Source organism: Rhinatrema bivittatum, chromosome 18 (assembly GCF_901001135.1).
Source record: "Rhinatrema bivittatum chromosome 18, aRhiBiv1.1, whole genome shotgun sequence".
NCBI classification, from domain to species: domain Eukaryota; kingdom Metazoa; phylum Chordata; class Amphibia; order Gymnophiona; family Rhinatrematidae; genus Rhinatrema; species Rhinatrema bivittatum.
Genome location: NC_042632.1, coordinates 15,127,268 through 15,151,191, shown reverse-complemented (window position 1 = coordinate 15,151,191; position 23,924 = coordinate 15,127,268). Strand labels below are relative to the sequence as shown.

The 23,924-nt window shown below is 42.9% G+C and overlaps 1 protein-coding gene across 1 annotated transcript in view; it reads right to left on the bottom strand.

Moving 5' to 3' along the window:
- Nucleotides 1-23,924, bottom strand: part of CTNNA1 (catenin alpha 1) — a 332,156-nt gene that overhangs the window by 287,149 nt on the left and 21,083 nt on the right. Inside the window, 2 exon segments of the mRNA XM_029583454.1 lie at nucleotides 21-129; nucleotides 3,465-3,524. Coding sequence (XP_029439314.1) covers nucleotides 21-129; nucleotides 3,465-3,475 — 120 coding nt within the window. The 5' untranslated portion in view covers nucleotides 3,476-3,524.

Here is a 23,924-nt window from a genome sequence, read left to right as displayed (position 1 = left end):
AAAAGATATTCTGTACTCACCTGGGTAACGAGGGGCTCCAAAAGCCTTTCAACAGCTAAAGTCCTTATCTCTAAACTTTTTGGGTCCCATTTGAAGTTGATATTTCCAGCATTAATTGAAGTCATTTTGCTATAGAAAAAAAAAAAAAGGGGGGGGGGGAGGCATGGGGAGAAGAGGGAGGTTAATTTCTGCATGAAATAGAGGTTCTTACCCACAGACCATTCCCCTCAACCACCACCAGCTGAAAACAGATTAAATGCTCAATGGACTAATGGCCTGATAAGAAAAAAATAGGTATTCTAACCTCTAACCTAGCCATTTCTTTAGCTTGTGTTTTATTTAAAAGCTGCTGCATCAGACAGACAAGTCATTTTATAGTGGCTTGAAAAGTATTTACCCCTCTAAAAAGTCAGCTGATGTGTGGATTACAAATGAAACACAATGTCTGGAACAATCTGTATTGCACACCAGTATGATCTTAAAGTAAATATTCAAAGTTACAACTCATTTCCCTGCATCTTTTTGTAAAAAAATTAAAAACTGAAAAATTGCTGCTTGCATAAGTATGCAACCCCTGTATTGTGGAAGCTCCAAGTTTGCGCAGATTAGAGATATAATCCCAACAACTGGCCTCTACCTATGAATCATTTAAAAAAAGGGCAGCTTTTCTGATGAAAGACCCCCTAATTCGAGTACCATTAGACTGTGAATCTGAAGGAAAGCTGTGTAAATGAAGACCAAAGAGCACTCTAAGGAAATTAAAAAAGTTAGACATGCACAAGATAGGAAAAGGCTACAAAATAATATCCAAGTGCTTGGATATCCCAGTGAGAACTATTGGATCAATTGAGAAGAAATGTAAGCTGCATCATAACATCCAGACACTGCCTAGACAAGGCCATCCCTCAAAAAACTCAGTGTCACAGCAAGGAGACTTGTGAGAAAAGCCACAGAAAGGCCAACAATCACTTTGAAGAAGCTACAGAGTTCAGTGGCTGACACTGGTGGAGGTCCACCAGTCAACCATATCAAGAGCTCGGCATGCAACTGGCCTGGATGGGAGGATGACTAGAAAGAAGCCATTACTGAAGAAAAACCACAAAGGACATTTGGAGTTTGCCAGAAAACAGAGTGATCCAGCTAAAATATGGGATAAGGTTTTATGGTGAGATGAGACAAAAATGGAGCTTTTTGGCCAAAATTCAAAACATTGTATGTGGTGCAAATCTAACATTGTCCATTCCTCAAACACCATCCTAAGAGTAAAGTATGGGGGGTTGCATCATGTTGGGGGATGCTTTTCCTCAGCGGGGACAGGGCATCTTTATAAAATTGAAGAGCAAATAAATGGTGCAAAATACAGGGAGATACTGCAAGACAACCTGAACATAAGAAATTGCCATGCTGGGTAAGACCAAGGGTCCATCATACCCAGCATCCTGTATCCAACAGAGGCCAAACCAGGCCACAAGAACCTGGCAGTTACCCAAACACTAAGAAGATCCAATGCTACTGATGCAATTAATAGCAGTGGCTATTCCCCAAGTCAACTTGATTAATAGCCGTTAATGGACTTCTCCTCCAAGAACTTATCCAAACCTTTTTTGAACCCAGCTACACTAACTGCACTAACCACATCCTCTGGAAACAAATTCCAGAGCTTTATTGTGCGTTGAGTGAAAAAGAATTTTCTCCGATTAGTCTTAAATGTGCTACTTGCTAACTTCATGGAATGCCCCCTAGTCCTTCTATTATTCGAAAGTGTAAATAAGCGAGTCACATCTACTCGTTCAAGACCTCTCATGATCTTAAAGACCTCTATCATATCCCCCCTCAGCCATCTCTTCTCCAAGCTGAACAGCCCTAACCTCTTCAGCCTTTCCTCATAGGGGAGCTGTTCCATCCCCTTTATCATTTTGGTTGCCCTTCTCTGTACCTTTTCCATTGCAACTATATCTTTTTTGAGATGCAGCGACCAGAATTGTACACAGTATTCAAGGTGCGGTCTCACCATAGAGCGATATTGAGGCATGACATTTTCCGTTCTAGTAACCATTCCCTTCCTAATAATTCCTAACATTCTGTTTGCTTTTTTGACTGCTGTAGCACACTGAGCCGATGATTTTAAAGTATTATCCACTATGATGCCTAGATCTTTTTCCTGGGTGGTAGCTCCTAATATGGAACCTAACATCGTGTAACTACAGCAAGGGTTATTTTTCCCTATATGCAACACCTTGCACTTGTCCACATTAAATTTCATCTGCCATTTGGATGCCCAATCTTCCAGTCTTGCAAGGTCTTCCTGTAACGTATCATAGTCTGCTTGTGATTTAACTACTCTGAATAATTTTGTATCATCCGCAAATTTGATAACCTCACTCATCGTATTCCTTTCCAGATCATTTATATATATATTGAAAAGCACCGGTCCAAGTATAGATCCCTAAGGCACTCCACTGTTTACCCTTTTCCACTGAGAAAATTGACCATTTAATCCTATTCTGTTTCCTGTCTTTTAATTAATTTGTAATCCACGAAAGGACATCGCCTCCTATCCCATGAATTTCAGTTTTCTTAGAAGCCTCTCATGAGGGACTTTGTCAAACGCCTTCTGAAAATCCAAATACACCACATCTACCAGTTCACCTTTATCCACATGTTTATTAACCCCTTCAAAAAAAAAATGAAGCAGATGTTAGGCAAGACTTCCCTTGGGTAAATCCATGTTGACTGTGTTCCATTAAATCATGTCTTTCTATATGCTCTACGATTTTGATCTTGAAAATAGTTTCCACTATTTTTCCCGGCACTGAAGTCAGGCTCACTGGTCTATAGTTACCTGGATCGCCCCTGGAGCCTTTTTTAAATATTGGGGTTACATTGGCCACCCTCCAGTCTTCAGGTACAATGAATGATTTTAATGGTAGGTTACAAATTTTAACTAGTAGATCAGAAATTTCATTTTTGAGTTCCTTCAGTACCCTAGGATGCATACCATCAGGTCCAGGTAATTTGCTACTCTTTAGTTTGTCAATCTGGCCTACTATATCTTCCAGGTTCACAGTGATTTCGTTCAGTTTGTCTGACTCATCACCCCTGAAAACCATCTCCGGAACTGGTATCTCCCCAACATCCTCATTAGTAAAACACAGAAGCAAAGAATTCATTTAGTCTTTCTAAAATGGCCTTATCTTCCCTAAGAGCCTCTTTAACCCCTCTGTCATCTAATGGTCCAACCGACTCCCTCACAGGTTTCTTGCTTTGGATATATTTTAAAAAGTTTTTATTATGAGTTTTTGCCTCTATGGCAAACTTCATTTCAAATTCTCTCTTTGCCTGTCTTATCAATGTTTTACACTTAGCTTGACAATGCTTGTGTTTTATCCTATTTTCTTCAGATGGATCCTTCTTCCAATTTTTGAAAAATGTTTTTTTGGCTAAAATAGCCTCTTTCACCTCACCTTTTAACCATGACGGTAATCGTTTTGCCTTCCTTCCACCTTAATGCCTGCTTCAGTCTGCTAAAAAACAAACAAACGGGAGAAAGTTCACCTTTCAGCAGGACAATGATCCCAATCACAAGGCCAAAGCAACACAAGAATGGTTGAAGAACAAAAAGTTGAATGTTCTACAATGGCGAAACCAAAATCCAGATCTCAATCCAATCAAGAATCTGTGGCACCATTTGAAAATTGTAATCAAGCATCATCCAACCAACCTGAATAACCTGTAGCAAGTCTGCCAGGATGAATGTGCAAAAATCACTCCCAAATAATAGTGTGCAAAGCTGCTAGAAACTAACCAGACAAAGCTGTTATTACAGCAAAAGGTGGCTCTACCAAGTACTAGTCTGATGGGGTTGAATACTTATGCAAGCAGTATTTTTCAGTTTTTAAATTTTATTTTACAAAAAAATGCTCAGAAATAATGAATTGTGACTGAAAATTTTCTTTTAAGAGCATACTGGCTTGCAACAAACATACAGTCTGGAACAGTATGTGTGTCATTTGTAATCCACACAAATCTGTTGAATTTTTAGGGGGGGCGTCAATTTTGCAAGCCACTGTATGTAACCACCCCAACCCTTTCTAGTCTCCCTCCCTTTGATCCCCCACAGCATATAGTGCTCTAGGATAGGTTCTTCCAAGGGTGATGCAAAGCAGCTAAGAAGAGAAGGTATCAAGTCTCCAAAACAGAGAAAAGTCACTGTCCACAGTTTTCAGAAACACAGCATTTCAATTTTATATGCATATCCCACATATCTTTTCCATATCATATCCCACATATCTTTTCCAAATTTTTCATGCCTAATATCCATTAAAGAGAGGTTGGCTCCTAGCCCCCTCCACTGTATATAGTATTTATTCTATTTTATTGCACTTTATATATTTATTGCTCCGTTCACCCCTTCTTTATTTTCCTACTCCAAGTTAAGGCTTCCTTGTTATAATGTAACTGTATGCTCTGTATCTCTTGTTGATTGGTTAATTGTATATTCTACTTAGTTCATTGTAAACCGAATTGATTTGATTTGTATCAAGAAATTCGGTATATAAAAGCCTTAATAAATAAAAATAAAATAAATATCTGATATTAACAGGAGTGCAAAAAAATGTAAACTTGTGTACTAGCCAAAGAAAATGTTTGTTTCATTTCTATTGCTGTTATTCCACTTTTTTTGTTTATTTTATTTATTTTTATTTATTTATTTTCTTTTTTGTACCGACATTCGATCGAAATATCACATCGGTTTACAGGAAACTGAGAGATAGGGCAGGGTCCGCCCTATTTACATTATAACATGGTAACTTAACTTAATAACTATTTACAAGGATTATTATAACTATTTTACATTATAACATGATAATATTCACAATACATGGTAAGCATTTAGTTATGTTTTAAGTAACAAGAGGGGTTTAAAAAATTGCTTTTTTTTTTGTTCCTCTCTCGCCATCAAAGCCTGCTCCCAGTAACTATATCTCCCCCCCATCTAGGCCAGGAGCAGCAGCTCCATCGCTGTGGGCAGAGCTTTCCCCAAATCAGGTGTTTCAATGGATGCTTCCCTGCAGGCAACTTTTCCTGCTAACAAAAGCCATAAAGCAGCACTTTCCAAACTTTGTCAGTATGACCCCAGATGACCAAAACAAAAACAAGACTTCCACCTATCCCTCCCCAAACCTTTACACACAAAGCAGCAATAGGAGATGTCGTGGCAGTAGCAGTGGTCAGTCCTGGGATTTATGAGTCTGTGCACACTCACAGACTCGCCCTGATCTTCTGCACAAATATCAGTCTAACAAGGAGCCCCTCTGCCAAGGACTGCCCACAGACCCTGTTCTGACTGCCCCTGCATGTTGGAGGGGATGTCGAAGCAGCCAATGTCTGGGAAATATTGTCCCCGTTTCTGGTGATACTCACCCACTGATTCTGTGACATCAACACTTCTCACATTTAGTAAGCATGCAAATATTGTTTGATAGCCTAACTATTTAATTTGCAAAATATGCAAGTCAAATTACTCAGTATCCTAGCAAAACACTATAAAATTAATGCCAAGAGTACAAGACATGAAATCTATTGTTTGGGAAGGACCGTATTTTGATCCAGGATGATTAAAAAATGATTTATTATATTGCTTTCAATATTATATGCAGTCACTACTCCTAAGAAGTTGGCTTAAAATGTAAAAGGGGTGGGAAGTGTTGCTTAGTACCGCGATAAGATTTACATACAGACATGGACTACTGATTTTCAAGAAGAGCAAAGAGCCAACACGAGAGCTTTTCAAATTTCAGTTGAACATTAAAAAGCACAGTAATGGATTTTCTGATGCTTTAAGTCTAAAGTTAATCAGATCTGCCATAAACCCCTCAGATTATATAGGTTGAAAAGTTTAACAAGAACTAGTAATACATGATATTGACAATGTTACATTATTCAAGCAACCTTTACAATACAAACATTCCCACCTACCATTCTTTTCATTTTCAAAGCTTGAGGTACATGTAGTATATACCTTGCTCTGTACCATGGTTTACAAGTCTCATCACAAATCTTGCTGCTTATAATATTCAATAAGGGAATACTAAAGTAAAAAATGTAAGTTAAAAACATGCACGCCAGACACACCAGGCGCAAACGAAAGTACGCTGAATTTTATAAGATACGCGCGTATCTTATAAAATCCGGGGTCAGCGCGTGCAAGGGGGTGCACATTTGTGCACCTTGCGCGCGCCGAGCCCTGCGTGTGCTGCCCATTCCCTCGGAGCGGCCTCGGAGGGAACTTTCCTTCCACCACCCCCCCCCCCCCGGCCCTATCTAAACCCCCCCTACCTTTATTCGAAAAGTTACGCCTGCCTCCGGACAGTAGTAACTTACGCGCGCCGGCTGTCTGCTAGCGAGGCAGGCCCCGACACAGGCCGCTGTGACGGGGCACTCGGCCACGCCCCCGAGCGCCACTTTTTGCAAGCCCCGGGACTTACGTGCGTCCCGGGGCTTGAGCGTGCCGCCAAGCCTATGCAAAATAGGCTCGGCGCACGGAGGGGTGTTTTAAAAGGGTTACACGTGTACCTTATGCGTGTAACCCTTTAAAATCCGGCCCATGGTATATTTAGTACAGAATATTCATGAATAAGTATGCAAGCAAATCTAAAAAAAAAAAAAAGTCAAGCAAAGGTGGGGGGGGGGGGGGGTGTGCTGGAAGTCTTGGTTTCGATTTTCTGTTTAATGTTCATTTCGGTTTGCCAAACTGAAAAACATAAAACAACCCACACATACACCACAAAACAGGGCCTCCCTGGGCCCCTCCTACAATTATTGCCAAGATCAGGAACTTCTCCAGCCACATTCCCCTTTCCATGGGTGTCCTTGATCATAAAAGGGGCAGGAGGGATGCCCACTTGCATTCTCCCCTCCAGCATCGCTTGAAAATGGGAGGGTTCCGGCTGCTCTGAGGGATCCTCAGAGAATCCTGCAGAGGAAGGGGGCGGAAAACCTCTACTGGAGAAACTGAGGTGACATAGGGGGAAGCTCACCATGGTGCTCCACTGGGGAGCAGTCCTGGGAGATTGAGGTGAAAACTGGACACATTAGGCGGTCCTGAAGGGGACTAGACAGACCTTCCTCTGCATTCTCCCAGATGTGAAGAAACTGGGAAAGGATCTGTGAGACCTGTGTCATGGCCTGCGATGCTAGTGTAGTCCTATATGACTACTGGATGCCCCCTGCCTTTGGTGGAGACAGCTGCCAGAAGGTTATCCGAAGGCAGTCCCGACGCAGTGTCCCATGTGCTCCTCCCTTCGAGAAGACTTGTGTCATTTTTGCAGGGGCTCTTGCAATTGAGGAGAGGTAGTCGTCTGTCTGAAGCAGATGGAGGAAAAGTCCGAGAATACTTGTTCTGATGAGCTAGATGATGTGCTTCGAGAGGGGCTTAATATCAGATGTCTCCCACTCAAGAAGTTGTCTTGGTGGCAAGCTCCGTCTGCTGATCGCCTCAGAATTTTTGCTTCGAGCACAGGCGACTGCGTCGAATTGTTCACTTGGGTAGATTGTTCTGGGGGTTTGTATGTCAGATGGGAAGAATGCCGCCGATGTGCCAAAACATCAGTCGTGCCAGACGCATCTCTGCAACTATCGTCCTCAAGACTTCACTGTCGACGTATGTACCAGTGACAGCGCAGACAGTGCTGAATTGGATTCCTTGCTTGGAGCGTATGCCCTCTTCGAAGCCTCAGACGACATGGCCGTGCATCTGTTTGGCACTTCTCCGGACGCATGCCGCTTTCCTACTTTAAGAACATAAGAACATGCCATACTGGGTCAGACCAAGGGTCCATCAAGCCCAGCATCCTGTTTCCAACAGCAGCCAATCCAGGCCACAAGAACCTGGCAAGTACCCAAAAACTAAGTCTATTCCATGTTACTGTTGCCAGCAATAGCGGTGGCTATTTTCCAAGTCAACTTAATTAATAGCAGGTAATGGACTTCTCTTCTAAGAACTTATTCAATCCTTTTTTAAACACAGCTACACTAACTGCACTAACCACATCCTCTGGCAACAAATTCCAGAGTTTAATTGTGCATTGAGTGAAAAAGAACTTTTTCTGATTAGTTTTGTGTTTAATGATTTTTATTGTTTTTCAAACAGATGTGCCATATGCTAACTTCATGGAGTGCCCCCTAGTCCTTCTATTATCCAAAAGAGTAAATAACTGATTCACAATTACCTGTTCTAGACCTCTCAATTTTAAACACCTCTATCATATCCCCCCTCAGCCATCTCTTCTCAAATCTGAACAGTCCTAACCTCTTTAGTCTTTCCTCATAGGGGAGCTGTTCCATCCCCTTTATCATTTTGGTTGCCCTTCTCTGTACCTTCTCCATTGCAACTATATCTTTGAGATGCAGCAACCAGAATTGTACAGAGTATTCAAGGTGCAGTCTCGCTATGGAGCGTTACAGGGGTATTACGATATTTTCCATTTTATTCACCATTCCCTACATGGTTTGCTTTTTTGACTGCCGCAGCACACTGAACAGACGATTTCAATGTATTATCCACTATGATGCCTAGATCTTTCTTGGGTGGTAGCTCCTAATATGGAAGCTAACATTATGTAACTATAGTATGGGTTATTTTTCCCTATATGCATTACCTTGCAGTTGTCCACATTAAATTTCATCTGCATTTGGATGCCCAATTTTCCAGTCTCACAAGATCTTCCTGTAATTTATCACAATCCGCTTGTGATTTAACTACTCTGAATAATTTTGTATCTGCAAATTTGATTACCTCACTCGTATTCCTTTCCAGATCATTTATAAATATATTGAAAAGCATGGGTCCCGAGGAGGAAGTGACGTCACCCGACAGGATGGCTGCCTAGAGCTTGGGCTCCGCTCCCCACCGATGAGAAATCGGTAAACATCTACCTTAAATGATAGCAATCTAACAGCGAAATTTACTTATAGTGATTAAAAGTCGGCCCGAAAGAGAATCGCTGACTTAAAACAGTTTTCCTTCACTGCCGCGGCAGAGCTCCTAAAAGACAAAATGGCCGACCACGTGGAGATCGAGGAAAGTGCCAACTCACCCGCACCCGAGGAGGGAGGGGATACGCTCCGTGTAGCAGGGGAGGCTGAAATCACCCGAGCCGACTTCCAACGATGGTTTGGAGAAGTAAAAGAAGGAATGGGAAACCTAAAATGTGAGTTGCAACAAATTGCCGCTGAGCTCCGTCGCGATTTTGCTGGTCTGGGAGAGCGGGTGGACACGTTAGAGAACCAGACAGAGGAGCAGGGCACATCTATAATCAGCAATACAAAAGGAAATGGCCCACCTTACCCAAGGTGTAAAAGAGCAAGCTTGTTGGCTTGAAGACTTTGAGAACCGCTCCAGACGGGGCAACCTCAGGTTCAGGGGGATACCGGAAGGGGATAGCTATATGGATTGCAATAAAGTCATTCAAGACATCTGTGCACAAATACTGCAACCCCCGCAAGAGGACGAACCCCCCCCCCCCCCGAAATCCTAGGGGCAACTCTCCAAGAGATATTGTGGTCTGCTTCCACAACTACACCCAAAAGGAAAAGATCTTGTAGCAAGCCAGGAATCTGGAGGACTTTCAGTGGCATGGAGCCAAGGTAGAGATATTCCAGGATCTCTCTCCCATAACTATTAAAAAAGGCGCGAATTCCGCGAAGTGGTACAGAACCTGAGAGCAGGCAACTTCTGTTACAAGTGGCTTTTCCCTTTTGGACTTTAGTTTACAGTCCAGGGAGTTACATCCAGAGTAAAAACTGTGGAAGAAGCAAACAGCTGGCCTCATGAAAGCTCATCCAGGACTTGATAATTCAAGTGAGGCGGGCATGGCGGCGGGAGCTACGCAGAAATGGCAGAGGGTTCAACATGGAGGCAAACGACTTCGCAGACAATCCGGGGACCGAAGAGTGGGCAGAGACAATGTACCATGAGACTGATGGAGACATATTGGGATCTCTTAAATTCATATCGGTCTGGGAGTTATGAAGACAATGACATCCTCTGGTTGGGTGACTGAATGTGTTTGTATTGATGTTCCCATTATTTTGGGTTATCTCTGTGTTATCTAATATACAAAATGCTCAGTTCTAGTTATGGTTAACTTTTTGCATAAGTTAGAATGTTTTATATCTTTCATATGCAGGGGGAGGGGTGGCGAGCTACTTTGGAAGCTAGCCAGTTTGTGTGTGGCGTTAGTCCTCTAGGAGTGGGAGAGGCGTACTGGCTGGAGGGGAAGGGAGGGGGGAGGGGGGAGTCATAGCAGACTGTGTAGCTATGAGCTACAATGCGGAGTGGTTGATAGTTTCAGATGGGGGACGGGGGTAGGAAAGAATGTTCAAATAATTCGGAGGACAGGGCTGATGGGAGATACAAAGCGAGTGGGGCCGTCAAGGAAGAGAGGAGAACTTGCTTATGATGGGTGACATCCGTGTAATGTCATGGAATGTGAAGGGGCTAAATTCCTTTTACAAGAGGAAACAATTATTACAGGATGCTGTTGGGGAGAAGGTTCATATTCTCTTGTGTCAGGAGACGCACCTTCGCAAGAAATATGAAAAATTAATGACCACAACATTTCCCGTCCCAATTTTATGCAGCAGCGACTGCGGGTCACAAGTATGGGGGAGTGGGGATACTATTTTCAAAAGAATTAGCGGTAGACATAGGATCTATAGTGCGGGACACCGAAGGCAGATATATCTTGGTCAAGTTTAAATTAGGGAAAAATGTGTTTACAGTAGTTAATATATATGCTCCAAATACAGGACAGGGGCCCTTCTTTGAAAAGCTGTCTCAGATATTACATCAGTGGGTTGAGGGTCCCCTGATCATTGGTGGGGATTTTAACCTGACCAGATACCCCTTTCGCGACTCCAGTGGAGGTGGAGGAAGTCATTCCCGGAGACAAAGGAAAGGGTTGAAAATCCTAATGCGTGAGTGGGACTTATTAGATGTGTGGAGGCTATATCACCCTACCGAGCGTAATTATCCCTTCTATTCAAATACGCATAAATCTTACTCCCGAATCGATTTTTTCCTAGTGGACAGGGATTTGACGAATAAGACTAAAAGCACAGAAATCTTTCCTATCACTTGGTCGGATCATGCGGCTATTACTATTTCCGTTCACAAGTTAGACATACAGTCAGGCGACAGATTTTGGCGCCTGAATGATAGCCTCCTTACAGATACTGAGTACTGTGCGCAACTCAAAAGGGAAATGGAGACCTACATTAGGGAAAACGATAATGGTGAGACCAACGCTAATACATTATGGGATTGCTTCAAGGTGGTAGCCAGAGGAAACCTAATAGCCAGAGCATCTTATGTTCAGAAACTAAGAAACAAGAGGTGAATTGAAATTATGGAACAATTAGGCAAAATAGAAATCCGGCATAAAAGAGAGGGGGGCAAGGATCTGGCTAAACAGTTAGAAACCTTGCGAGATGAAGACTCTCTCCGCTGGAGAAATCGCTTTCCAGATGGATAGAGCTAAACAAGAATTCTTTGAGGGGGGAAACAAAGCTGGGAGATTGCTTGCTCACAGGTTGAAAGTAAGAGCAACCCAGAATCAAATTATAAAAATCAAATCAGATACGGGGGAGATGCTGTCAGATACTGACCAAATACGACAGAGATTTATACAATTCTATCAACAACTCTACTCAAAACAGACTGAGATCTCGCAGAAGGATATAGGCTTGTACCTGGAGCGTATAGTTATACCGCAGGCAGACCAGTCCCAACAACAGTATTTAAATAAACCTATTTCAGAAGAGGAGGTGACTAAGGCCATTGCAGGTTTAAAACCGGGGAAGTCACCGGGAATAGATGGATTTACAGCCAGCTTCTATAAATCCTTGAGTACCATTGTCACCCCACTCCTGACTGAGGCTTTTAACAATCTGTTAAGGGATGGGGAAATCGCCACAGATGCTAACAGAGCGGGGATTACGATACTAGCTAAACCTGGGCAAGATACTACCCTATGTGGGTCGTATAGGCCTATATTGTTAATAAACTTAGATTTAAAGATTTTAGCTAAGATTCTAGCCACGCGACTAGGTCATATTGCCCCCTCTATAATTTACCCCGATCAAACGGGATTTGTCCCAGGTAGACTGGTGGGAAATAATGTAAGGAGGGTCACAGACCTGATATGGTATGCTCGCGCTAAGCAATATCCCCTGATATTACTAACGATTGACGCGGAAAAAGCGTTCGACCTAGTTCACTGGGAATATCTATTCTCTGTTATGCAAAAGATGGGTATGGGTGGCAACTTTCTTACCTGGATTCGGAAATTATATTCCAACCCCAATGCTTGTATAAAAGTCAACGGGGGATATTCGAAGTCATTCCCGATTGAAAGAGGGACCAGACAGGGTGTCCGCTCTCTCCACTTTTGTTTGCACTCTACTTGGAGCCACTGGCAGAGACTATTAGAAACATGGGGGAGATTCAGGGGCTTCGGGTGGGTGACCAAGAATATAAACTTTCACTATTTGCAGATGATGTTCTTTTCACGGTGGCAAACCCTTCGGACTCGCTACCGCATCTGGTTCGTGTCCTCAACCAATTCAGTGGGGTCTCGGGGTATAAATTAAATATGGATAAATCAGAGATCCTTAATATTTCGCTTAGCCCTACAGAAGTGATGTGATCCAGCAACATTTCCCATTTAAACTGGTCAAGAAATCCCTCAAATATTTGGGTGATAGGATAGGAGAAAATCTGGGGGACCTCTATGCTTTAAATTATACGCCTACATGGCATACTATTAAAGATGATCTCCAGAAATGGGAAAGGTTGGAACTCTCCTGGTGGAGCAGGATATCGACAGTCAAAATGAATGTCCTGCCTCGGCTTAATTATCTGTTCCAAACTTTGCCAATTCCTATACCAGCAGCGGATCTCCGACAATGGCAGAGACAATTGTTTCGCTTCCTGTGGAAGAGATGGCCCCCTCAGGTGAGCAGTCGGGTATTGCAGTTACATAGAGATAGAGGGGGGTAGGGGTACCCTCATTGCAATACTACTACGTAGCTGCCCAATTACGATATATCATTGATTGGCATGTAGTGGGGAACCATAAGAGATGGGTGCAACTCGAAAGAGATACTTTAGGCGGAACTCCTCCAAATAAATTGATGTGGTTATCTCCCCAAGCACGGATGGTGCCATCTAGTATGGCTCTTCCTATCGCTCATACATTACACATGTGGGATATCTGGAGGAAAGAGATTGTGGGAGATAGGGTGGTGTATCACAAATCTCCAATTTTTTACAACAAAGCATTCCCACCAGGCATTTCTAAGTCCATAGCCTCGAGATGGGAATCCCTAGGCTGTGCAACTATGGAACAGATGTGGGGTAGGGGGAGAATTAAGGAATTCTCAGAGATATCTGCAGAGTTTCATATTCCAGCATCAGATCAATATTTTTATACTCAACTCAGACACTATATGACCCGGAAGGAGATCAAACTTGACCTATTGAAGGGCAAATCTCTCTTCGAGGGTTACTGTGACTATGCGGATAAAATTAAAAAAGCCCTTTCAAGGCTTTATATCTTGCTTAACAAGGATCTGGATACCCCACCTTCTCATATTGTTCAATGGGAAAAAGATTTAAGCAAAACGCTATCCAAGCAAGAATGGTCAGCATGTTATAGCACGGCTAAGAAAGGGTCAGTGTCAGCTGCAATTATAGAACAAAACTATAAAATGCTGTACCATTGGTATCTAACTCCAGAAAAACTACATAAGTTCTATCCAGCGGTGTCTGACCAGTGCTGGAGAGGATGTGGTACTAGGGGCTCCTTTTTACATGTATGGTGGGAATGTGGCTTTATACGGGGATATTGGGCTATGATTAGTAGTCTTATATATGATATGATTAAGGTGTCAGTCCCCCTGCTGCCAAAAATCTATCTTCTGAATATATACCCCCCTGAGCTCGATGACCAGAACACTTATTTGATACAACAGATTATCCAGGCGGGTAGAGCTGAGACTGCAGTACTGTAGAGGCAGAAGGAGGTGCCGTCTCGTGCCCAGGTTCTTCAACACTTGACCAAAGTCTGGCACCTTAGTCAGTTGACGGCTAGCCGCCAGAAAAATCTAAAGAAACATCAAATTCAATGGTCATCCTTTGCAACCTGGTGGCAGGATCAGATGGATTTGACACCACAAGCCTCTAAGGATCCTGAATGTGAGATACTCAGAGAATGAGATGGATGTCTATGTATTACACCCCTGATGGCCTCTATCAAGGCACATCTGTATTTATCACCAATGTCTGTATGTATAGTGGATCTGCTGAAATTTTATGAATACCCATATATGTATGCATGGTAGCTTTGTCAAGTAATTTTGCCTCGCCTTATATCTGTCTATCCCCAGGTCCAATGCGATAGGATGGGGGGGGAAGGGGAGGATGGGTTTTTTTTCAGAAGACAAAAAATTGAAACTGCAAGCATTTTATTGCATTTACATCTGTTATTTAATCACATGTTTATTGGCACAGTTTGCTGTTATACAGGCAATTCATGTATGATTTATTTATTTATTTTTTGTATGTTTATATGCTTAAAATTATAAATAAATTTAAAAAATGCATGGGTCCCAGTACAGATCCCCGAGGCACTCTACTGCCCACTCCCCTCCATTGAGAAAATTATCCATTTAATCTTACCCTCTGTTTCCTGACTTTTAGCATTTGTAATCCACAAAATCGTCCTGTTTTGCAGAAACCTTTTGTCTCTTTAACGGTTTCAACCGTCTACTTCAAGTGCTGCTTACACTCATAACTATTGTTCAATGTATTGTTCAATGTATTTTGAATTTTTAAGTTAATGTTCTGATTCATTCTCTGTCACACTGTTATGAATTTAAATGTAACTGGTTTGTTATAATGTAAACCGGAGTGAAGGCTATGTCAGCTGTACATCGGTATATAAACAAATGCTAAATAAATAAATAAAACAAAACAAAAGGACATCGCCACCTCTCCCATGACTTTTTACTTTTCCTAGAAGCCTCTCATAGGAACTTTGTCAAATGCCTTCTAAAAATCCAAATACGCTACATCTACCAGTTCACCTTTATCTACATGTTTATTACCCCCTTCAAAAAAGTGAAGCAGATTTGAGAGGCAAGACTTGCCTTGGGTAAAGCCATACTGACTTTGTTCCATTAAACCATGTCATTCTATATGTTCTGTAATTTTGATATTTAGAAAACTTTCCACTATTTTTCCTGGCACTGAAGTCAGGCTAACTTGTCTGTAGTTTCCCAGATCGCCCCTGGAGCCCTTTTTAAATATTGGGGTTACATTAGCCACCTTCCAGTCTTCAGGTACAATGGATAATTTTTATGATTGGTTACACATTTTAACTAATAGATCTGAAATTTCATTTGAGTTCCGTCAGAACCCTGGGGTGTATACCATCTGGTTCAGGTGATTTACTACTCTTCAGTTTGTCACAGGCCTACCACATCTTCTAGGTTCACCGTGATTTGGTTCCGTCCATCTGAATCATTAACCTACTCCAGAACAGGTTTCATGGGTACCTCCCAAACATCCTCTTCAGTAAACACCAAAGCTTCCAAAGCATAGCCCACTGTGCCTGATGGCCCCTGGGGCTGCAAGGAAGTTGCCCTTTTGGCCTTGGCCAGCTTGTCCTTGTCTGATCAAGGATAGGCCTTGGCCAGCTTGTCTGATCATCGCTCAGATCCCTCCTCTCGCAACTCGGCAATTTTCATGGCCCTATACCTCTGTGCCTAGGGGGACATAAGGCCACAGTGTCGGCAGTTAGCCTGGTCGTGGTCCGGGCCCAGTCATAAGTAACATTAATTGTGGCCATCTGTTGCAGATAATTTTGCCACATTGGAAAAATTTGAAGCCTGAGGTGAGCGGAGGCACTGAAGAGCCATTTGAGAGAAAGATGGAAAGGAGAGAGAAAAATGTGAAAAAATAAAAAATGACTCCAAGGAAACAGAGGACCTCCGTGAAGCCTTGCTTCACGGAGGCTCACAGCATGGAAAACTAGACAGAGAAAGCTAGTGCTGCATAGAAAAAGAGAACAGCCACACAGAGCAAAGCTCTGATCTTTGTGACGCTCCGTCAAGGAGCCCTCTGGACGTCTCAGACAGCATGGCTAATTCAGCCTGCTTACCAACAGGAAAAAAACTGTCTTCATAAACATGTTAAACCCACACTTAAGTCTCAAAAATGAACGGCTTTGTCAAATTCCCATATTGCATGATCTATCAAACATGGGCATTCATTTCAGTTTTTAATCTCATGAAAATCTCTGGTCTACCTAGCACTGCCCAGTAACTGCCAGTTCTTGCTTCTGGAAAGTTCTGGACTTTGTTTCTCAGCAGACTAAAGACAAATGTGCAGACAGAGTGGAAAGGATGTTTGTTCTGTGCTTTTGTGGTATTAGAGCTGGGCCATGCAAGGCAGGTAAGTTAGAAACAATATTGGAAAGGACAGAGAAAAACTAGAAAGGAACAGGAGTGGCATGGAAAGAAATAATGGGAAAATATTCAATGCACAGCTTTCTACATTCCCCCATACATTGCCAGTTTTGAAGAAATTCCTTCTCTGGGTAAACAAACAAGAGAAAAATGTAAACGTATTTAAGCTCAAGGTGGCACAGGGCCTAGTTGCAAAAATAGAACAAACTGCTTATTGGGAGAAAATTATTTGGAATGTCTAAAAAACATGGCTTGAAAAGACAAATTAAAGAATTCTTTGTAATTATTCATTCTTAGAGAATTTCTATGCCTTTTAGTATGTCATTTAACAAGTAAACCCACAAGCTGTGCTATGCATCTAGAAAAGATAAGTTTAGCTTACCTAATCTTTATGGCTTGTATAATTAGGTTTAAAATTTATCACCATAACTGGGAACAACCTAGATGTAAAACATGTTTTAGTTATCAGATTTGCACCATTACTTAAGAAATATGTGAAGTATCTTAGCAAACTATTTAAAATCAATGATTTAAATCATGATTCTCTTAGCAATTTAAATCATGGATTGTCACACTGCCCCAAACCAATATTTAAAGAATTACAAACTAAAAAAGTTACATATTTAATTTTGAATATCTTTTTTTCAATTTCTACCCTCATTAACAATTAGCATTTTCTATAATGGATTTAGTTCTCCTCTGTAGCAAGCAAGGTTTTGAGTTAATTGAAGTCACTATAACAGTGATGGCTAACCTATGACACGCGTGTCAGAGGTGACACGCCGAGATGTTTTTGCTGACACATGCAGCGTTTCAAGGACTATCGGGAATTTTTTTTTTTTAATCGGCTGTACCGAGTCTTTTCTTTTTCAGCTGCGCTGACCCTTTACAATTTGTTTTTTTTTAGTATCCCCCTACCCTCCGGACCCCTCCACCAATGCCCCCGGGCGCAGGGAGGCTCATGCGGCGCAGCAATGAGGCTCAAGACAAAGATCACATTTAAACGCGCTGATGCTCCTCCTCCTTCCTGCCTGTGCGTCCCCGGAAGTAAACGTTGCCGGAGCCGCGTGGGCAGGAAGGAGGTGAAGCATCAGTGCGTGCAGAAGAGGAGCAGCATTTGCGTTTACGGGCCGCCACGAATTCTGTCGCAGCGGCCCGAGAAGAGGAAGAGGCCCAGTAGCAGGGCCGCCGAGGCCAGAGAAGATCAGGGCCGCTGCAGAGCCCATCCTGCGGCGACCCACGAAGAGGAGGCCCAGAGGTGAGAGAGGCTGAGGGTCTGTAGCGTGTGCGTGTTTGAGATGAGCTGAGAGACTGTGTGTGGGAGTGAAGACCTGAATGTTTGCAGAGACAGCTTGTGAGAGCCTCTGTGTGTATGAATGATTGTATGAGAGAGAGCATGTGCCTGTGAGCGCCTCTGTGTGTATGAATGATTGTATGAGAGAGAGCATGTGCCTGTGAGCGCCTCTGTGTGTATGAATGATTGTATGAGAGAGAGAGCATGTGCCAGTGAGCGCCTCTGTGTGTATGAATGATTGTATCAGAGAGAGCGCATGTGTGTATGAATGATTGTATCAGAGAGAGCGCATGTGTGTATGAATGATTGTATCAGAGAGAGCGCATGTGTGTATGAATGATTGTATGAGAGAGAGCGCATGTGTGTATGAATGATTGTATGAGAGAGAGCAAGTGCCAGTGAGCGCCTGTGTGTGTGTGAGAAAGAGAAATGCATGTGAGAATGAGAACCTGACTGTCTTTGAGGGAAGAAGATGGAGAGAAAAGAAACAAGAAAAAAAAAGACAATATAAAAGGAACTGGCAAAAAAATAAGAAAGGGAAGGTGGAAAAAAAAAGCCTGTGACCAACCAATTAGAAAACTAAGATGACAGCAAAGGCAAAAAAAAAAAAAAAATTACTTTTTAGTGATTGGCACATGTAATCTTTGGGAATGTGCAAGAATAGCACTTTCTCTATGGATCTCACAATGTACGAGTTCAGCATGGAGAAAGTGGAAGCCCACGGGGCCTGCACAGAGGCGGCAGCAGAATGGGCTTCAATGTCAGTTGCAGCAATCGGCACCTCCCCAATAGCCATGTGGCAGCAGTGACAGTGGCCACAGAGGAATGAGAGAGGTTCCGAGATTGCTGGCAAAAGAGAGGGTGGTCTGCATTTAGTGTGTGGCATGTGTATGAATGGGACTCTGCCTGGGGGTGTATGTGTGTGAATGCATGGCTGCCTGGGGGTCTGTGTGTGAGAATGAATGTGTGCATGCCTGGGGGATGGGGAGGGAGTGGTGTGAAAATGAATGGGAGCCAATAAAAGAAACCGACTGACAGATGAAGTTTGTAACGCTTGCTTGGACTTGAAGTGTACAAAATACCAACCTTCAATTGAAGATTTAGTCAATGAAATTCAGCAACAAAAAGTCACTAAGCAGGTAAGGTAAAGAATTATTTGTTTTTGCTTTATTAATAAATACAGTACATATTAAAATTATAAAACTTTGTTATTGATTAGAGCTACAAATATCACAAAATTATGGATTTTTCTAGAAGTGACACACCACCCGAGTTATGCTCGGGTTTTTTTATGAATTTTGACACACTGAGCTCAAAAGGTTGGCCATCACTGCACTATAACAACTTGAGATAGACTGGTTTACAAAGAACTCAGAACTGCACTGTCTCTTCTTGACCACTCAGGAGTGGAAAATCCCAGATGCATAGTCACTGGCAACTGAAATGCAATTGCTAATGCAACCTGCCAGAAGTTAAGATATGGTTAGTAGAATCTGCCATTAGGGATTCTTACCTATGCTCACCTATCTCATGGACCTTTATCATATATACACTCCTTAAAATTTCATGGGATAGGCTCTTTCTTGCAGGATTTTCACTGGCATAAAGTTGCTCTCTTAAAGGCTACTTGAACTCATGTTGCTGAGCTTCCATATTACTCCAATATAACTTGTGTTAAATTTTCAGTCCCCATGTTTGAGAAAATAATAATATGCAGACAAAAGTCCCAACAGCAGAAACAGCGATATCCAGTCTTTTGCACTGAGTGCCTGTGATGAAGTAGGTGCTGTAACAGCTCTTGAACAGCAGGAAGAAGGAGGTTGTGTGCTGACAGCTGCAGGCAGGCAGGAGTGCCAGGGGCAAGAGGAAAATGAATGTTGAAGTAGACTACAACACCCAGCATCCTGAGTGAGCGCGCAAATGGGGCCCTGGAGACAAAGCTTAAGAACTGGGTGAGATGTTGCAACCTGACACAGGAGAGGTAGTTAAACAGGGAGAGCAATTACTTGCAGTTTTAGAGCAGCCATTGAGGTGGCGGCAGCTAGAAAAATAGCAGGACACAAACAGCTAAAAAAAAAAAAACTAGAGATCTAACACTGTGCCATTAATCACCTGAACTGAAATTTAAAGGTGGTACAGAAAAGGACAACCAAAATGATAAAAGGGACTAGAACGGCTCCCCTATGAACAAAGGCTACTCTTGGGGGAATTCTGCACATAAAAAACTTAAAATTCTGCATACTTTATATTGGTCAAAACACAATTTACATGAGTCTAAATAATTACATTTTAAATTAATACAGAAAAAAATTAAAGATGCAGAGTTTTAAATATTGAGTAGAATTTCCCTAGAAATTCACTCTAAAAAATAAAGACTGCCCCATCCATGCGCTCTACTCCCATGGCACTTTGCCCTCTCAGGCCCCAACTCTTCCACATGCCAGTATCTCTCCCCTCTACCTCTAGGCTCAACTTCTTCCACTCTCGCCACTCCCAGAGTTTGATCCCCGTTCTCACCGAATCTGAAACATTGCCGCCTCTGTGTCAAAAAGAATCTCAGGTCCTCTGAAGAATGAGATAGCAGGTCCCAGTGTGCCACTAAGGGGGAAGTATCACAATGGTTATTAATGCTAGAATGATGCTCAATTATCGTGTGTCACCAGACGCTTAGAGGCGGCAAGGTTTCTGAAATTTTGATTCACAGAGAACAGAGGTGGATGTTCTAATTTAATAGCTTATCTCCTCAGGTCTTAACAATGAAATCGAATTGAGTTTCTTTACTTATTTATTTTTCATTTTTATATACTGATGTTCCTGTATAGAATACATATCGCACCGGTTTACAGAGAACTGAACTGTCGCCTCAGGGGCGGATACATTGGAACAAGGTTGAAACTGAAAGTTACAGAGAACCAGTGGAATGCAATTCAAAACATGATTAGCAAAATAAAGTACAATTCAAAACATATACAAATTCAAAATGTTTACAGTGGGATTGGTGGACCAGTGTCTGTAAAGCTCGATTCATCAGCTCTTAGCTCTCAGGGAACGCTTGGCTAAATAGCCAAGTCTTTAGCTTCTTTTTGAATACCAAAAGTCAGGGTTCTTGGCGGAGGTCCGGAGGGAGCGAGTTCCAAAGTGCAGGACCAGCTGTGGAAAGGGCGCGTTTCCTAAGTGAGGTTTTGGCCGGCTGGGTTTGTAGCATATCCTTGTACGCTCTTCTGATGGGTCTCATGGTAGTGTGCTGCTGAAGTTAGAAGATTAGGCTGAGTGGGGAGATGTTGTGTAAGGCCTTATAAGAGTATCCTGAATTTAATTGGCAGCCAGTGAAGGTTCTGGAGGATAGGGGTGATGTGTTCCCTTTTATTGGTGTTTATGAGGATCCTGGCCGTCGCGTTCTGGACCATCTGAAGTGGTTTGATTGTGCTGGCGGGTAGGCCCAGAAGGAGTGAGTTGCAGTAATCCAGTTTCGGGAGGATGATAGATTGTAGTACCAGGCGGAAATCTCGGAAGTGCAGAAGTGGTTTTAATTTTTTTTTTTTTTTTTTAATACTTGCAATTTAAAGAAGCATTCCTTGGTGGCGTTGTTTACGAATTTGCTTAGGTTGAGTTGGTTGTCTAGTAGCACACCAAGGTCTCTTACATGCGTTGTGTGGTCGATAGATGTGATGGAGAATTGGGAAGAAATTGGGGGGTTAAGTGGAATGCAGTTGTCTGGGGCTATTAGGAGGATTTCGGTTTTGTTAGTGTTAAGGACGAGGTTGAGGCTGGTGAGTAGGTTGTTGATTGCAGTAAGGCAACTATTCCAATAAGATCATGTTTTATGGAGTGATTCAGCTATGGGGATGAGGATCTGTATGTCATCCGCGTATAAGAAGTGCGTTAGCTTGAGGTTGGTTAGTAGATGGCAGAGTGGGAGGAGGTAAATATTGAATAGCGTGGGTGACAGTGATGATCCTTGGGGTACCCCCAGATTTGATCTGATAGGGTGTGACTCTTTTGTTGATCCTGACCTTGTAGAACCTGTTTTCAAGGAATGATCTGAACCAGTTGAACGCCGATCCTGTGATGCCGATGTCTGCTAAACGCTGTAGAAGGGACGTGTGGTTCATGGTGTCGAACGCTGCAGAGAGATCCAGAAGTGCGAGTAGGAATGGTTGACCTTTTTCCAGGTTAAGGAGGATGGTAGAGATTCGGCGTTCAGGGCCTTTCGGAATCCGAATTGATTTGGGGAGAGGATGTCTTAGAACTGAGGGGTCCTGTCTGTGATGTGTTGTACTTCTGGGTAGTATGCTAATGGCTTCCGTCACAGGGATGCTCAGATTTGTTTGGCTTCTTGAATTTCACGCCTTTTCAGGACATACTAGATACTGCATTCTCTTTGTAATAAATAGGAATGGAGAAATTACCTGATAATTTCGTTTTCCTTAGTGTAGACAGATGGACTCAGAACCAATGGGTATAGTGTACTCGTGCTAGCAGTTGGAGACGGATCAGATTTCAATCTGAAGTCAGCCCCTAGTACATATACCCATGCAGGAAGTGCAGATCCTCAGTATTCTTCCTTGCAAAGCATTGTGGATATATGTTTGACTGACCGATTGATTAACTTGTATAACTTCGTAACTATATAAACATTATAACTTGATTAACTGGATTAATTTGAACTGGTCGATTGAGTATAGCTGGAGACCGCCAGGGAGCTCAACCGGAAAGCGTCGACACCCAGCCGGGTGGAAACCTAGGTAAACTAAGAGAGGCTTACCCTTGAATCATTTGCAATTCCATGCGTGACGGCAGCCAAGGGCGGGCTGCTGAGTCCATCTGACTACACTAAGGAAAACGAAATTATCAGGTAAGTAATTTCTCCATTTCCTAGCATGTAGCAGATGGACTCAGAACCAATGGGATGTATAAAAGCTACTTCCGAACCAGGTGGGAGGCTGCCTGTGACCCACTCAGATTTGCCCTTGCAAATGCCGTGTCCTCCCGGGCCTGAACATCCAGACGGTAGAATCTGGAGAAGGTATGGATGGAGGACCATGTCGCCGCCCTGCAAATCTCGGCGGGTAACATTCTTGTTTCTGCCCAGGATGCTGCCTGGGCTCTGGTCGAATGGGCCTTGACCTGTAGAGGTGGAGGTTTCCCTGCTTCTACGTAGGCCGCCTTGATGACTTCCTTGATCCAGCGGGCTATGGTTGCCTGCGAGGCTGCTTCCCCTAGTCTTTTCCCGCTGTGAAGGACGAAAAGGTGGTCCGTCTTCTGTACGGATTCTGACATTTCCAGGTATCTGGAAAGGATTCTGCCAACGTTGAGGCGACGCAGACTACAGGCTTCTTCCGAATTCTTCAGGGCTCCCGCCGACGGGAGCGAGATGGTCTGGTTCAGATGGAAGTGGAATGACGGTACCGTGCGCAGCTGGATGGATCCCGGAGTGAACCTAAGAAAGGGTTCACGGCAAGACAGTGCCTGTAGTTCAGAGATGCGTCGCGCTGAACAAACTGCCAGTAGGAAGACAATCTTCAGGGTCAGCTGACGGAGTGATAGCCCTCGAAGAGGTCTGAAGGTGGTTCCAGACAGGAAGTCCAAGACGAGGTTGAGATTCCACAGAGGTACCGGCCACTTCAGAGGCGGACGAATGTGTTTGACTCCTTTCAGGAAACGAGACACAACCGGGTGAGAGGCTAGGCTATCGCTCTCGCCCCTGGTGCCGAAGCATGCCAGTGCTGCCACCTGTACTTGATGGAGTTGAGGGACAGACCTTTCTGAAGTCCGCTCTGTAGGAACTCCAGCATCACGGGAACTTTAAGTGAACGTGTCTTATTTTATTTATTTAAATTCTTTTGCTATACCGATACTCAAGACACGGTCTTATCGTACCGGTTTACAATATAACATGGGGAAACCAATTAACTGTATAGAAGGTAAAGTTACATTAAACAGGGAGCGAAAAACATGGGAGCTGGAAGACAGGAAAGATTTTAAACGCTAACAACTGGAGAGAGATAAAATAGTCAATGAGAAACGCTAGAGTAGCAGGACAACAGATTGATTGAACTTGGATTGTGGATTTAACTTAGGCGATAATTGACATAAT